Genomic DNA, 14,621 nt, shown 5'->3' with positions numbered 1-14,621 from the left:
GAGTCGTACATGAGCTGACAGCCGACGAGGCGCGTAACGCTGAGTTGGCTATAAGCCATGTACAACGAGATTGAGTGGAATAACTGTTTTATTCTATCCACATTCACTGGATTTTGAGAAACGGAGCATTTTTATTTTTTGCAAATTCAACAAATGAAAACTTTTATACAAAAGGTCCGACAAAATCATTTCCGCTTAGCAAATGTGACAACTTGCATACGTGCACAGTAAAGTACTCTGATTTTAGTTTTCTTTGAGCTTTCGAACCAGCTTAAAAGAAGTTCAACATATTTTAATGTTTAAAGGGCATATCCTGGACCAATGTAGTAGTTTTTTTTTTTTTTTTTTCCCCCCCCTGAAAGTATGTCCCTTTACACACTCATCCAGAAGGGTAATTTTTCACAAGGCCATCTGTCTACAGCAGAAAAAAATAAAATAACAAAATGCATCTGGAAAAATCCCAAGGGCGTCTGGAGCCAGATTGGTCCAGATTCCTGACATCACGTGCAGATCCGCCAGCAGGCTGAGAGACCCTGCATGGATTCAGTGCACAGTCTGTGTAGATCAAGTTTAGCAGCTAGCGATTTTGACTTGAAATATGGAATTGTCGCCTGAGCGCAATGTTACTTCACCTTTTGAATGAAGAATATAATGAGATGTCAGAATTGGGGCTTCATCTGTTTGGATTTGATGATGATTCAAGTATTCAATAGTAATTCAAAATTACTATTATGTATTTATATATTTCTTCATTTAGAAGAGTACTGGCTACTGTAAGAGAGAGATTTCATAAGCTACACGCATGAAATCGGCTAAGCAGGGTTTACATTTAATGCGTTTGACAGGTCCCAAGATCTCAAGCCCTGACACGCATATCCCTTCATACATGTGATGTAAGTGTATTATCGCCCAGTGCTTTCATGTTTACTTTTGTGTGTGTCAATAAATAACTTTATCCGTGTACCACACAAACACAGGAACACCTATTTTAGAGTATAGTCTCTCTTATTTCTTACCCTGGCAACAGTCAACTTGTGAATTGCCAATTTTCTTGGTCTTTTTCTCGGCTCTGCTTGGTCCTCGGCTTCGAGGGCCTCAGTCAGTGATGCTCACTTTTTTTTTTTTTTTCCACAAGAGCCACATTGGCAGAGCAAAATCAAGGGAAGAGCCACTTTTACGACAACATACCAAGTCCCCTTTTTGCAAATGTGCATTTCTACGTATATAAATTGGACATCCCACAAAAAAAGAAACAACACAGCCAATACATTTTCAATTAAGACCATATTTACCTTAATACTGGGATGAGCGGAAGCTGGCATGCATGTCCTTGACTTTCTTCATGTTGTATTTGTAGTTTATTGTTGCAACCACAGTGAGGCATTCAAGATGAGCATGGGTCAGTCGGTTTCTCTGTTTCCTCTTGATCGTGTTCATGGTTGAAAATGTTGACTCACAGGTGTATGTGCTCATGAAGAAAGACATCACTTTCTGTGCAAGTGGTTTCAAACTGAGAAAGTCTGCTTCAGAGACCAAACTCCAGAAGTGGCCCACACCTGCTCTGAGTTCAACTTGGAGAATGGTATTTGTTTGTAGCTCTATTATTTCACTCTCCAGAGTGGCACGATTACCAGGGCAGAGCTGTGTGATGGTTGGAGTGAGAGGATACATCCACATGGAAGGGGTTTTCAATGAAATTGAAAATCTCCTTATGTTCAGTCACATCACTGAATCTGGACTCAAACTCGCCCTTCAGTTCCTCCAAAACTTCAACAAATCCTCTGTAGCTGAAGTGCTGCTGCAGAGATGGGTCACTTGAGGTTGTTGCTCTGAGTTTTGGGAAGTGAATGAGTTCTCTGTCAGGCAATGTTCCCTCTAATTTTTCATGTGCCTGAGCATATGTGCCAAGTCCCTGAGCACCTGCCTTGTACCATTGTGAGCAACTTCAGACATACACGCGGGCCAACTGTATAATAATCTTACCATACCGTATCTGTACAGTACCATACAGCAAACCCATTACCCATCATTTTTGTGTGTTGAGGCAAATATCACTCCAATAGCAATAATACCTTCCTATAAAGTGTCCCTGACTCCCTGCAGCACCAATGGAAATAATTTGGGATGCTGTGAGTGTGAGCATTGCCTCAAATTGGACTATACGCATAACCAATGACATTTTTGTCAGGGGGTGCAATTTTTCCCTGTTATGTCCATGAATGACAGATAAGGACCATAAAAGTCCATAACTTAAGTACATTGGGCTTAGTATCCAGAACTTGTTTTTGCCTAGAAAAAAATCAGAACAGTATGTCTTTTGTCCACTAGGGGGCAACATTCAACAAGTTAAAGGTGGCAAACTAGGGAGCATTGAGAGATTTTTTTTTTTTTTTCATCTAAAGTATTTAACATGCTTTTATACAAAGCCATCGTGATTAATACAGAAACAATTTAAACTAGTAGTAAAGGATAATTCCGACGTTAAGAATTTTGACTTGCTCACGGTCGGACTTCTTCAGTGACTGTTCATTCCTCCTCTCTCGATCTTTCGCGCTCTCCTGCAGTAGTGCACCAATTCCCATTCCCATCCGTAGCCTCCGTACAATCCCAACAGCATTCAAATGACTTTTCTGCTGAATGTGGCGCTTGAGATAGTCCAACTTCCATTCAGTCCATACTTTTCCCTCCGAAAACTCGCTTGTTACTTTGGCTTCGCAGCACGTCTTGCAGAGCAGCCCTTTCTCACTCGAAAACGAAAAAATGTCCCCAAGTTTTATATCCTGTCTGTCCGTGCGCACATACTCCGACAGCCATTCCAGTTTAAAAGCTTCACATTTCTTTTTTATTCTCGCTTGATGCATGGACGTACCCGGTCGTTTCGCCATTGCTGCATTTACCTCAGCTTCACACTCCAAACTCAAACGGCAAGCACGAGCAACAGAATCATAACATGATGGCACGTAACAGTTCCGGTGGACGTGCCATACGTAAGCTACAATGTCACATAAACCTTTTATTTTACTAATAGTAATAACACACAAAATAATGAAAAATATTTGTATTGTGTATTATTGTCTATAATTGTGTCTGGCCATCAGTTTTTTAATATTGACTCTAAAAAAAAAAATTAGGAGTGCCAGGAAAGCAGGTAAAGCTAACAAGCTAACCCATTCAGAATTCTCTGCGCGGGCATAGGGTTGCTCTGCGCGGAGAGCGTGGGAGCACTGCGCGATTGCGCAGGCGTGCAGCTTAGAGGGAACAGTGCTGTCAGGTATCCACTGAGCAGTTATTTTGTTTTGGAATGCTCTGACTGCCCTCAGCATGTCACTTGGAAGCTTGTCTCTCCCTTGGAGCTGCAAGTTGAGAGCGTTCAGGTGACCGGTAATGTCAGTTAGGAGGGCCAGCTGGATGATCCAGTGTAGGTCTTTCAACTCTGGCTGGTGTTTCCCCTTGCTGTCCAAGAAAGTGTTGATTTCAGGAAGGAGGCTCAGGAACCGCTCCAGCACCTTTCCACGGGACAACCATCTCACTTCACTGTTACCCCTTTTCCACCAAATCAGTTCCAGGGCTGGTTCGGGGCCAGTGCTGGTTCACAACTCGTTCAACTTGCGAGCCAGCTGAGAACCAGTTTGCTTTTCCGTAGCTCGCGGTGCTAAGGGAAGCCACATCATTATGTCGCTGTATACGTCAGTCACGTCGCTACGTTTGCATAAACCTTGGCGCGAGTATCGAAGCAAAAACAACACAGAAGAAGCAACAGCAATAATAATAATAATAATAATAATGGATGACTTCGCGTTTGGGCGGCACGGTGGTGTAGTGGTTAGCGCTGTCGCCTCACAGCAAGAAGGTTCCGGGTTCGAGCCCCGGGGCTGGTGAGGGCCTTTCTGTGTGGAGTTTGCATGTTCTCCCCGTGTCCGCGTGGGTTTCCTCCGGGTGCTCCGGTTTCCCCCACAGTCCAAAGACATGCAGGTTAGGTTAACTGGTGACTCTAAATTGATCGTAGGTGTGAATGTGAGTGTGAATGGTTGTCTGTGTCTATGTGTCAGCCCTGTGATGACCTGGCGACTTGTCCAGGGTGTACCCCACCTTTCGCCCGTAGTCAGCTGGGATAGGCTCCAGCTTGCCTGCGACCCTGTAGAACAGGATAAAGCGGCTAGAGATGATGAGATGAGACTTCGCATTTGTACGGCTGCTGCTTCTCGTCGCTTAAAAATGGCCATCTTTCGCGGTCTTGCTATTGTTGGTCTTAACAACTCCGCCGCCGGCTGACGTAAGCGGTTCTTTCCTCTGGCCCAGCAAAGAGTTGGTGCTAGCCTGGAACCGGTTTTTCTGGCCCAGAGCCAGTTCTTTGTTCAGTGGAAACAGAAAACCTGGTTCCAAACTAAGCACTGGCCCCGAACCAGCCCTGGAACTGCTTTGGTGGAAAAGGGGCATGTGTAACACTAAATCGCTGTACTCTGTGTCATAGTCTTGAATTAACTGTCTGAACTGTCTGTGATTTAGTGCTCTTGAAACAATGTAATTGACCACATGCACAACCCTTTACATCACATTTTTGAATTCATTGTTTCGGAGCTTTGATACCAGTGCCTCCTGATGGATGATTCAGTGGAAGCTGATGAAATTGGGAATTTTGTTGAATCAGACAACTGTAATCCTTTTATTTGTTTAAGGATCGCGTCCTTGTTGTCGAAGTCTGTGAACAGTATTTCTGCTGAAGCCAAAAAGCAGTCTTATACTACAACCCCGATTCCAAAAAAGTTGGGACAAAGTACAAATTGTGAATAAAAACGGAATGCAATGATGTGGAAGTTTCAAAATTCCATATTTTATTCAGAATAGAACATGGATGACATATCAAATGTTTAAACTGAGAAAATGTATCATTTAAAGAGAAAAATTAGGTGATTTTTAAATTTCATGACAACACATCTCAAAGTTGGGACAAGGCCATGTTTACCACTGTGAGACATCCCCTTTTCTCTTTACAACAGTCTGTAAACGTCTGGGGACTGAGGAGACAAGTTGCTCAAGTTTAGGGATAGGAATGTTAACCCATTCTTGTCTAATGTAGGATTCTAGTTGCTCAACTGTCTTAGGTCTTTTTTGTCGTATCTTCCGTTTTATGATGCGCCAAATGTTTTCTATGGGTGAAAGATCTGGACTGCAGGCTGGCCAGTTCAGTACCCGGACCCTTCTTCTACGCAGCCATGATGCTGTAATTGATGCAGTACGTGGTTTGGCATTGTCATGTTGGAAAATGCAAGGTCTTCCCTGAAAGAGACGTCGTCTGGATGGGAGCATATGTTGCTCTAGAACCTGGATATACCTTTCAGCATGGATGGTGTCTTTCCAGATGTGTAAGCTGCCCATGCCACATGCACTAATGCAACCCCATACCATCAGAGATGCAGGCTTCTGAACTGAGCGCTGATAACAACTTGGGTCGTCCTTCTCCTCTTTAGTCCGAATGACACGGCGTCCCTGATTTCCATAAAGAACTTCAAATTTTGATTCGTCTGACCACAGAACAGTTTTCCACTTTGCCACAGTCCATTTTAAATGAGCCTTGGCCCAGAGATGTCGTCTGCGCTTCTGGATCATGTTTAGATATGGCTTCTTCTTTGAACTATAGAGTTTTAGCTGGCAACGGCGGATGGCACGGTGAATTGTGTTCACAAATAATGTTCTCTGGAAATATTCCTCAGCCCATTTTGTGATTTCCAATACAGAAGCATGCCTGTATGTGATGCAGTGCTGTCTAAGGGCCCGAAGATCACGGCCACCCAGTATGGTTTTCCGGCCTTGACCCTTACGCACAGAGATTCTTCCAGATTCTCTGAATCTTTTGATATTATGCACTGTAGATGATTATATGTTCAAACTCTTATTGCCCCTGTCCCAACTTTTTTGATATGTGTTGATGTCATGAAATTTCAAATGAGCCAATATTTGGCATGAAATTTCAAAATGTCTCACTTTCGACATTTGATATGTTGTCTATGTTCTATTGTGAATACAATATCAGTTTTTGAGATTTGTAAATTATTGCCTTCCGTTTTTATTTACAAATTGTACTTTGTCCCAACTTTTTTTGGAATCGGGGTTGTATATGTTACACCATAATGATTCTTTATTTAGTCTTTACGTTGCTTTGGCTTTCTACAAAGATCATGAAAGTTTGTGTAATACTTCGTGGATACTACATGACTTTCTAAATCTCAGAATAGTTCTAACCGTGTTATTTCATTGACGTGGAAAACTACAAACATTTACACAGAGCTGTGTGAGCTGTGCTATTTTCATCTTTTCTTATTTCACTGCCAGGCAGATAACTTTCATTGAAATTTGGATGCGCGGTTTTGAAATGGCGCTCCAAGTTGCTTTGTTTGAAACAGGCGCGGGTTTGTTTGCATATTAGGCACAGAGGATTCATGCCATGAAGAATAAATAAGAATTCGTCTGTCCAATTTCCTGTGCTTATCTTGTATGCTTTGTACCTTTTTTCGTTTTTTACTGGGTACACCCGACGTTTGCCTGCTCGTCCCCTCTCCGGCGTCTTCATGCTGATTTTCGTTTGGTTTTTTTGCTGGTTTTTGCCCTTTTTAATTAAAAACCGATCCATTGTGCCTGCATCTCACGCTGGCTAGCGGAGCTAGCGTGCACTGCGGCCAGGTTTAACAGTGCCCCCTTTAGGAAACACCATTAAGCCTTAATTAATACTTAATAAAAATACTTAATACTACAAAAACACAATGTGTCAGCCCTGCGATGACCTGGCGACTTGTCCAGGGTGTACCTCGCCTTTCGCCCGTAGTCAGCTGGGATAGACTCCAGCTTGCCTGCGACCCTGTAGAAAGATAAAGCGGCTAGAGATAATGAGACAAAAACACAAACAACTGCATTAAGTATAATGCACATGTTTGCGTTTTTGTAGTGCAGTATTCACTGTATGTTATTGTAGCACATTTGAAAAAATTTATTGGCTGTTACCATATTGTTATAAGCTACTATGCGAGTGCAAGCCACCAATTAAAGCTTGACGAGCCGCATGTGGCTTGCGAGCCACGCAATGAGTTTCTCTGGCCTCAGTGGATGCGGTACTTCACCTTCTGTCAGGGGAGACGAACATGGCTGGCTCCTTTGGTGACGCTGACACAAATGTAGACGGTGTTGCTTTGGGCATTCTAACAGATAGAACTGCATCTTTTTTTCAGATCAAGTTGCTTCTTCAAGCCCATTTCCCACTGCAAATAGTTCTCAAAGTCGTCGGGCTTTATGAAGTGAGCCCCGCATATGATGCTGTGGTCTGTTGCATGTTGCTAGTTCTTCCGGGTACCTCGCACGAAGCGCTCCCATTTCTCCCTCATTATCCGGTCTTTTGGAAAACGATGAGTACTAATCCCATCATGATTGGTGTTGCTACACCCTCCTACGATACATCTCATCTCATCTCATTATCTCTAGCCGCTTTATCCTGTTCAGGGTCGCAGGCAAGCTGGAGCCTATCCCAGCTGACTACGGGCGAAAGGCGGGGTACACCCTGGACAAGTCGCCAGGTCATCACAGGGCTGACACATAGACACAGACAACCATTCACACTCACATTCACACCTACGGTCAATTTAGAGTCACCAGTTAACCTAACCTGCATGTCTTTGGAATGTGGGGGAAACCGGAGCACCCGGAGGAAACCCACGCGGACACGCGGAGAACATGCAAACTCCACACAGAAAGGCCCTCGCCGGCCACGGGGCTCGAACCCAGGACCTTCTTGCTGTGAGGCGACAGCGCTAACCACTACACCATCGTGCTGCCCTACGATACATCTGTTAACCATTTTAATAATTACGCGATAACATTGAAGAAATTTGCAGAAAACCACCGGGTTGTTTTCTCATAAACAAACCAGCGCTGACGTAGGATTCAGAGGGAGGCGTCCCGCACGTGATGTCACGAAAATCAATGTTGGCCGGGAAATCAAAATGCCAAGTTTTTTCAGAGGCGGACCAATTCACCTCAAATGGCTTGATTTCAACTGAATTTTTCTGGTATTGCGCAAGGTAAAACAATTGCACAAAATGTAAAATGTGACAGATATTTGACCAAAGTTTAATATAAAATAAAAGATTACATTGATGTTGCTCCCAAATTTACCCAAGATGTGCCCTTTTAAAGATGAAGAATGTAAACAAACTGGTGAAATGACAGTCGCAATTTGTGAAAAATGCTATAATAATAACTAATGGAAAATGAAGAAAGATGCTTTCATTTTGTATTTTGGGGGATTTTGTTTTTGAGTAGAGGGTTTTTTTGGTCATTGGTTGGTTCGGCAAACCGCCTCCACCATTTTTTAAAAAAATTTATTTATTTATTTCTCTACTCACGGTATATGAGCTGATAGCCTAGTAGTAGAGTAGCCAATCAGAGCGTGTGATTGCTCATATCCAGTGAATGTGGATAGTCCTTTATTTTCTATCTTGGACCCATATACAGACAGGTGATAAAGGGGGGAAAAAATGGGTTAGTAAAGTGTTGGGCCATCAGAACAGCTCCAGCGAATCTCGGCACAGTTTCTATTCTAAGTCTCTGGAACTGTGCTGGAGGGATGAACACCATTCGTCTGAAACACATTCTCTCAGTTGGTGTGGTGGTGGTAAATGCTCTCTAACACGTCGCTCCAAAATCTCCATCTCCCAAAGGTGATTGGTTTGATTGGTGACCGTACAGGTCATAGCATATGATTTGCATTATTCTCAGATTTATTAAACCATGCACTGAGCCCTTGTAGACTGTGGCAGGTTCATCACAAGCTAAAGGTGATCAGTTAGAAGACCTTTTTATTGATATTACAGTGTATTGTGCAGGTTGGGGACGAGTGCACTCGAAGCCTGCCAGCAAAATCCAGCATCAAAGAGAGACAGATTTTTTCCTTTCATTTGTCACCTTTTGTCTGGATGAAAAATGTACTTGAAATGGATTGATTAACAAACTGATTTTTGTGGTTTAAGAAGGGAGCGCACAGAGATCAGTCGTACACGCACCAAGCTGACGGTGGAGGAGCTGAAGGCGTTTGTGGAGCAGCTGTACCGTCTGCCATGTATCATCAGCCAGGCGCGGCAGGTCAAAGTAAGGCACTAACCTCACTCTCAGACTCTCTTCTCACCTTACAACCAAAGTATGTTGGTTGGTGATTCTGCATAAATCTGATGCGACCTTAACATCAGGAGAAGTCATTGACTCCTGCTTTAGTTTGTCTCTTGGGTGTGTAGCTTTGCTGCTGTTTTGTTGCCTGTGAAGGAAGAGTGTCCAGCTATTTTTAGGGTCTGGTAAGAAATCGTTAAGGTGTTAGTTCTGTTTAAAATGGTTTTACAGTGTACATTCCCAAATGATGGGTTCTGAGAGGAGAAAGTATAAATACATATCTGAACCTGCACAGATATATTAGGGTGCATCAGTTGCCCTCACTTTCATAAAATCTGATGCATTTTGTTTGGGTGTTCCTTTTCACCAATAAAGACATCCTGTAAAATTTTTTGACCATATTCAAAAGTCTAATGGTGGCACCATGAGGTTCATTTTTTTTTTTGCCAAAAACCGCTTATTTTATGTTTTCGCGTGAGGTTTGAGTCACAATGTTGGACTCCATTTATTGATTTCTTGTGAGCCAGAGATCATGTTAAGAACCTTTGCAAGGGATTGAGAAGAATTAATGTGATTTCATAATACATTTGTATTGTTTAAAAGTAGTTGAACAATGATTCAATGAACAGCTAAAACTCAAACTGTGCTTGATAATATATTTAGAATATGTACTAAAAATGTGTATCTAAGATATTTGGTATACTCTATAAGGTGCCATAATGTTTCATGAAAAGTGATCGAAATTTTGTCATAAAAGTCATAAAATAGCAGCTTTTTCCATAACTTTGAGCTCCTGGTGCCACCATTAAACTCTTGAATTTTGTCAAAATATTTCACCCAGTGTGTTTTCTGACCAAAAGGAACATAAAAACAAAAATGCATCATGATTGGAGGAACTTTTCATTTTTAGGGGGCAACTGATGCACTATAAAAATAAATAAAATATGCATGCCCTCCTTGTATTCTTGGTAAAGCCATGTTGAAAGGGAGCTGGTAAAAAATGGTGAGTGTAGAGATGGTGTCTATTATGGACCCAGGTCAGAGAATCTTTAAGATTTACTTAAAGTGCATATCCTTTTTTTTTTTTTTTTTTTTAAATATGAAAGTATGTCCCTTTACACACTCATCCAGAAGGGTAATTTTGCACAAGGCCATCTGTCTACAGCAGAAAAAAATAAAATAACAAAACGCGTCTGGAAAAATCCCGAGGGAGTCTGGAGCCAGATTCGTGACGTCACCTGCGGAAGCGCCAGCAGGCTGCGCAAGCTTTGCACGGTTTCAGTGCACAGTCTGTGTAGACCAAGCGCTCCCATTTCTCTCTCATTGTCCGGTCTTTTGGGAAACGATGAGTACTAATCCCATCATGATTGGTGTTGCTACACCCTCCTACGATACATCTGTTAACCATTTTAATAATTACGCGATAACGTTGAAGAAATTTGCAGAAAACCACCAGGTCGTTTTCTCATAAACAAACCAGCACTGGCGTAGGATTCAGAGGGAGGCGTCCCGCACGTGACGTCACGAAAATCAGTGTTTGCTGGAAATCCAAATGCCAAGTTTTTTCAGAGGCGGACCAATTCGCCTCAAATGGCTTGATTTCAACTGAATTTTTCTGGTATTGCACAAGGTAAAAAAAAATTGCACAAAATGTGACAGATATTTGACCAAAGTTTAATATAAAATAGGAGAATTACATTGATCTTGCTCCTAAATTTACCCGTGATATGCACTTTAAATAGATTTGCTTCAGTCACCATGTCGGAATCAAAACCCTGAGCCGCGTACTTCCTTAGGAAACGCTTGTTCGTCTTCAAGCATGGCTTAATGGAGCAGTTTGTCATTTTTAGAGCCTTCAGATGACTTCAAAGTGTTTTGCAAGTACGATGAAGACATGATGAGCCATGCATTCTGAAACCACATATGCCTGGTAAATATAACGTGTGCTTTTTCAGGAAACGGAGCAGGGCTATTCCAGGTAAGGGGTGGAGCTAAGTCCTGGGCCAGAGAAATGTAAACAGAAGCAGCATAATTTAAAAAAAAAAAAAAAAGAAAGGCCAAGTGAGATCTGTTGTAAGGCAGTCTTGTGAATCATAATTTTCTTAATGTTTAATCTTGAATGATATGAAAGCTAAAAATAGTTTCTGAAATTGAAAACTTCATCTCAAGCACAACAGTAAACACTCCTTAAGTCTGAAGGGTTCTCGAATTAAAAAGCAGCAAAATAAGCAGCAGTGTAGGGACTGCACTTGAACATTTTTTTTTAAACATAGAATCAACTTCAGGTTTTATTATACAATTATTATTATTTTTTTTTTCAGTCATGATTCAGCTTCTCTGTCTCTTATCCTTCACCATGTCCTCCTTTATTCTCTCAGGAGCTGCTGGAGAACGTGGAGGATTTCCACGAGCGCGCTCAGCTAGCCCTGGCAGACGAGACCCCAGACTCTGCTAAACTGCAGGTTCTGGTAGAGCTGGGCTCAGGGCTTGACGTGGAGCTACCAGAGCTGGCACGATTGAAGCAAGAGCTGCAGCAGGCGCGCTGGTTGGATGAGGTGCGTCTGACCCTGCACGAGCCACAGCGCGTCACACTCGAGCTCATGAAGCGCCTCATTGACTCTGGTGTGGGTCTGGCCCCACACCACGCCGTGGAGAAAGCTATGGCAGAACTGCAGGAAATCCTCACTGTCTCCGAGCGCTGGGAGGACAAGGCACGGGCATGTCTGCATGCCAGGTAATGAACAAAACCGACCTAAACACTCGTGTGGTTTTTTTTTTTTTTTTTTTTTTTTTTTAAATCTTAAAAGTCCGCTGCGTACTTTAGCACCTTTCCGAACTTAGCATATTTTCTAAGCGTGTCTAGTTTTTTGCCAGGAGAAAACTTTTGCGGAAATTAAGTGTGCTAATGTTACTTTTAGGCCTCGCCACAGTATGATCACCCTTGAAAGCATCGTTGTTGAGGCCAAGAACATCCCTGCCTATCTGCCTAATGTTCTGGCTCTCCGGGAAGCTCTCCACAAAGCCAAAGAGTGGACAGCAAGAGTAGAGGCCATCCAGGTACACTAGCACATCTAAGTACACTAGACTCTAAGTTTTGCTACTTCGTGGCTAGAAAAGAACTTTTTATTGATTCGTGTCCAACTGATGAGCTGTGTTTTATTCTTGGGGCAGAACGGCACCAATTATGCGTACCTGGATCAGCTGGAGTCTTTGTTAGCAAGGGGCCGCTCCATTCCTGTACGTCTGGACGCCCTGCCACAGGTGGAGTCCCAGGTAGCTTCAGCACGAGCTTGGAGAGAGAGGACCGCACGCACCTTTCTTAAGAAAAACTCCACCTACACACTGCTACAGGTGAGAGACAAGACAGCATTCGTTAAAGCCAGAGAAATATAATATTTAAGTTATCATGTCTCATTTTGAGGGTTTGTCTCTCAGGTTCTGAGTCCCCGGACCGACATTGGTGTGTACGGCAGCAGCAGAAGCAAGCGCAGGCGAGCAAAAGAGCTGCTGGAGAAAGAGCGTGGTGCAGAGCCCGAGAGCCTGAGTGACCTTGATGAGGCGGCAGACGAGGAGCGCTCACCGTCTGCTGTGGTGGCTGCCTTTAAGGCTCAGGAGCAGCAGGAGGCAGAAGCCATGCACTCACTGCGGGCTGCCAACCTGGCCAAGATGAGCATGGCCGAGCGCATTGACGAGGTCCGCTTCTGCCTGTGCCGCAAGACTGCTGGAGGTGTAATGCTTCAGTGCGAGCTGTGCAAAGACTGGTTCCATGGTGCCTGTGTGCCCTTGCCCAAAGCAAGCTCACAGAAGAAGCTGACAACAGGCAGCAGCTGGCAGAGTGCTAGCAAAGAGTCTAAGTTTCTGTGCCCACTGTGCCAGCGTTCAAGGCGACCCCGACTTGAGACCATCCTCTCGTTATTAGTGTCCCTGCAGAAGCTTCCTGTGCGACTGCCTGAGGGTGAGGCACTGCAGTGTTTGACGGAGCGTGCCATGAGTTGGCAAGACCGGGCACGGCAAGCCCTGGCCACCGACGAACTCTCCTCTGCTCTAGCCAAGCTGTCTGTCCTCAGCCAGCGCATGGTGGAGCTCGCAGCACGTGAAAAGACCGAGAAGATCATCAACGCCGAGCTGCAGAAAGCTGCTGCCAATCCAGACTTACAGGCAAGTCTGTGGCCTCGGACTCTGATTTCAGAACCGTTTTATCTAATATTTAAAGGGGAACCGAAGGCAAATTTTATATTATCAAAATTCTATTTATCTCATTTTATAAAATGTAGGAATGCATGTTTGATAGCTATTTTGTCACTGCTATAGCAAGTTATGAGTGTGTGAAATACGCTCTGTAATATATCAGTCCGTATGTCAAAGCGATGGCTGTAAACAAGATTCGTCGAGACCTGTGCGAGACATCGTAGGACGGAAGTAAAACGTACAGCGGAAATCAAAGTGACCGACATCTGCCAACGTTGTCAAAAGACGCGCGCGCCCTCTTTCAATGCTGATGTAATCAAGCCGGAAGTTTTCCCTGTGCCCGAAATCGCTCCCTACTCACTATACAGGGCACTATATAGTGAGGACGCCATTTTTGTAGTGCTGTCCGAAACCTTAGTGAGGATTATTTACACCCTATCTAGTGCACTCAAAGTATCCCACAATGCATCGCGAAAAGCAGTGTACAACCGATGGTCACTAACCAAGCGATATATCCCATCATGCATTGTGGTCGCACTGAAAGAAATCACATTAAAAGTCTCAAATTTGATTTAATAAAAGGCAGCGGCAAAGAAGAACGTATTCAGCCTTGATTTAAAAGAACTGAAAGATGCAGGTACTTTGTATTGATTGACGTGGGAAATACGCTCCGTATAATATGGATTTATCACAAAAATACATGCATGTATTTTATTATTTTTGAAAACCCACCAGCTGCCTGATCTGGCACATTTTACTTGTACGACAGTAGTCATGTAAATACCAGCATGACAGACGAGTGTCCGAAAGCGTTTTTTTTTTGGTGGGGTGTCCATTTAACCAGTGGTTCGAAGTCGTATGGAATAATCTCCATCACTGATGAAGCTGGCAAATCTCGAAATTAATCTAAATCGGAATGATATGGCGATCTGGCCGCTGTGTAAACAGTTTTCAAAATGGCGGCGCTGACGCTTCACGTTTGAAGTCTCAAACAAGTCTTGTGAAGATCACGTGGATAAGTGACACCTGCCGTGGACCATACGAGCTACATTCAACATGGCTAAAAACCGAAAAGGCCAATAAGTGTAATATAGTATGCCAGTACAAGTCACGATATATAAGCAGGGCTTTGAACCGGTTCAAGGAACGAAAACCGGGAACTTTTTCTATTTCACATGGAACAGAAACGAAACCAGAAACTTTATTATTTTTTATGTTCCGGAACAGAAACGCTTATTAAAAATAATGGTAACCGGTTAATACCGGTTTTTATTTCGTTCCTCAAA

The 14,621-nt window shown here is 43.2% G+C and overlaps 1 protein-coding gene across 6 annotated transcripts in view; it reads left to right on the top strand.

The window, feature by feature from the left end:
- Positions 1-14,621, top strand: part of kdm5a (lysine demethylase 5A) — an 80,209-nt gene that overhangs the window by 46,663 nt on the left and 18,925 nt on the right. For 4 of the 6 annotated variants that reach the window (XM_060903091.1, XM_060903090.1, XM_060903088.1 and 1 more), the window contains 5 exons: positions 9,015-9,132; positions 11,526-11,881; positions 12,066-12,204; positions 12,319-12,498; positions 12,583-13,305. In XM_060903091.1, coding sequence (XP_060759074.1) covers positions 9,015-9,132; positions 11,526-11,881; positions 12,066-12,204; positions 12,319-12,498; positions 12,583-13,305 — 1,516 coding nt within the window. The remainder of the gene's footprint in view (positions 1-9,014; positions 9,133-11,525; positions 11,882-12,065; positions 12,205-12,318; positions 12,499-12,582; positions 13,306-14,621) is intronic. The other 2 variants (XM_060903089.1, XM_060903087.1) reach the window with 1 other exon arrangement.

Source organism: Neoarius graeffei, chromosome 21, assembly GCF_027579695.1.
Source record: "Neoarius graeffei isolate fNeoGra1 chromosome 21, fNeoGra1.pri, whole genome shotgun sequence".
Classification (NCBI taxonomy): domain Eukaryota; kingdom Metazoa; phylum Chordata; class Actinopteri; order Siluriformes; family Ariidae; genus Neoarius; species Neoarius graeffei.
The sequence above is the reverse complement of the archived record's forward strand: the minus strand, read 5'-3'. Positions and strand labels throughout refer to the sequence as shown.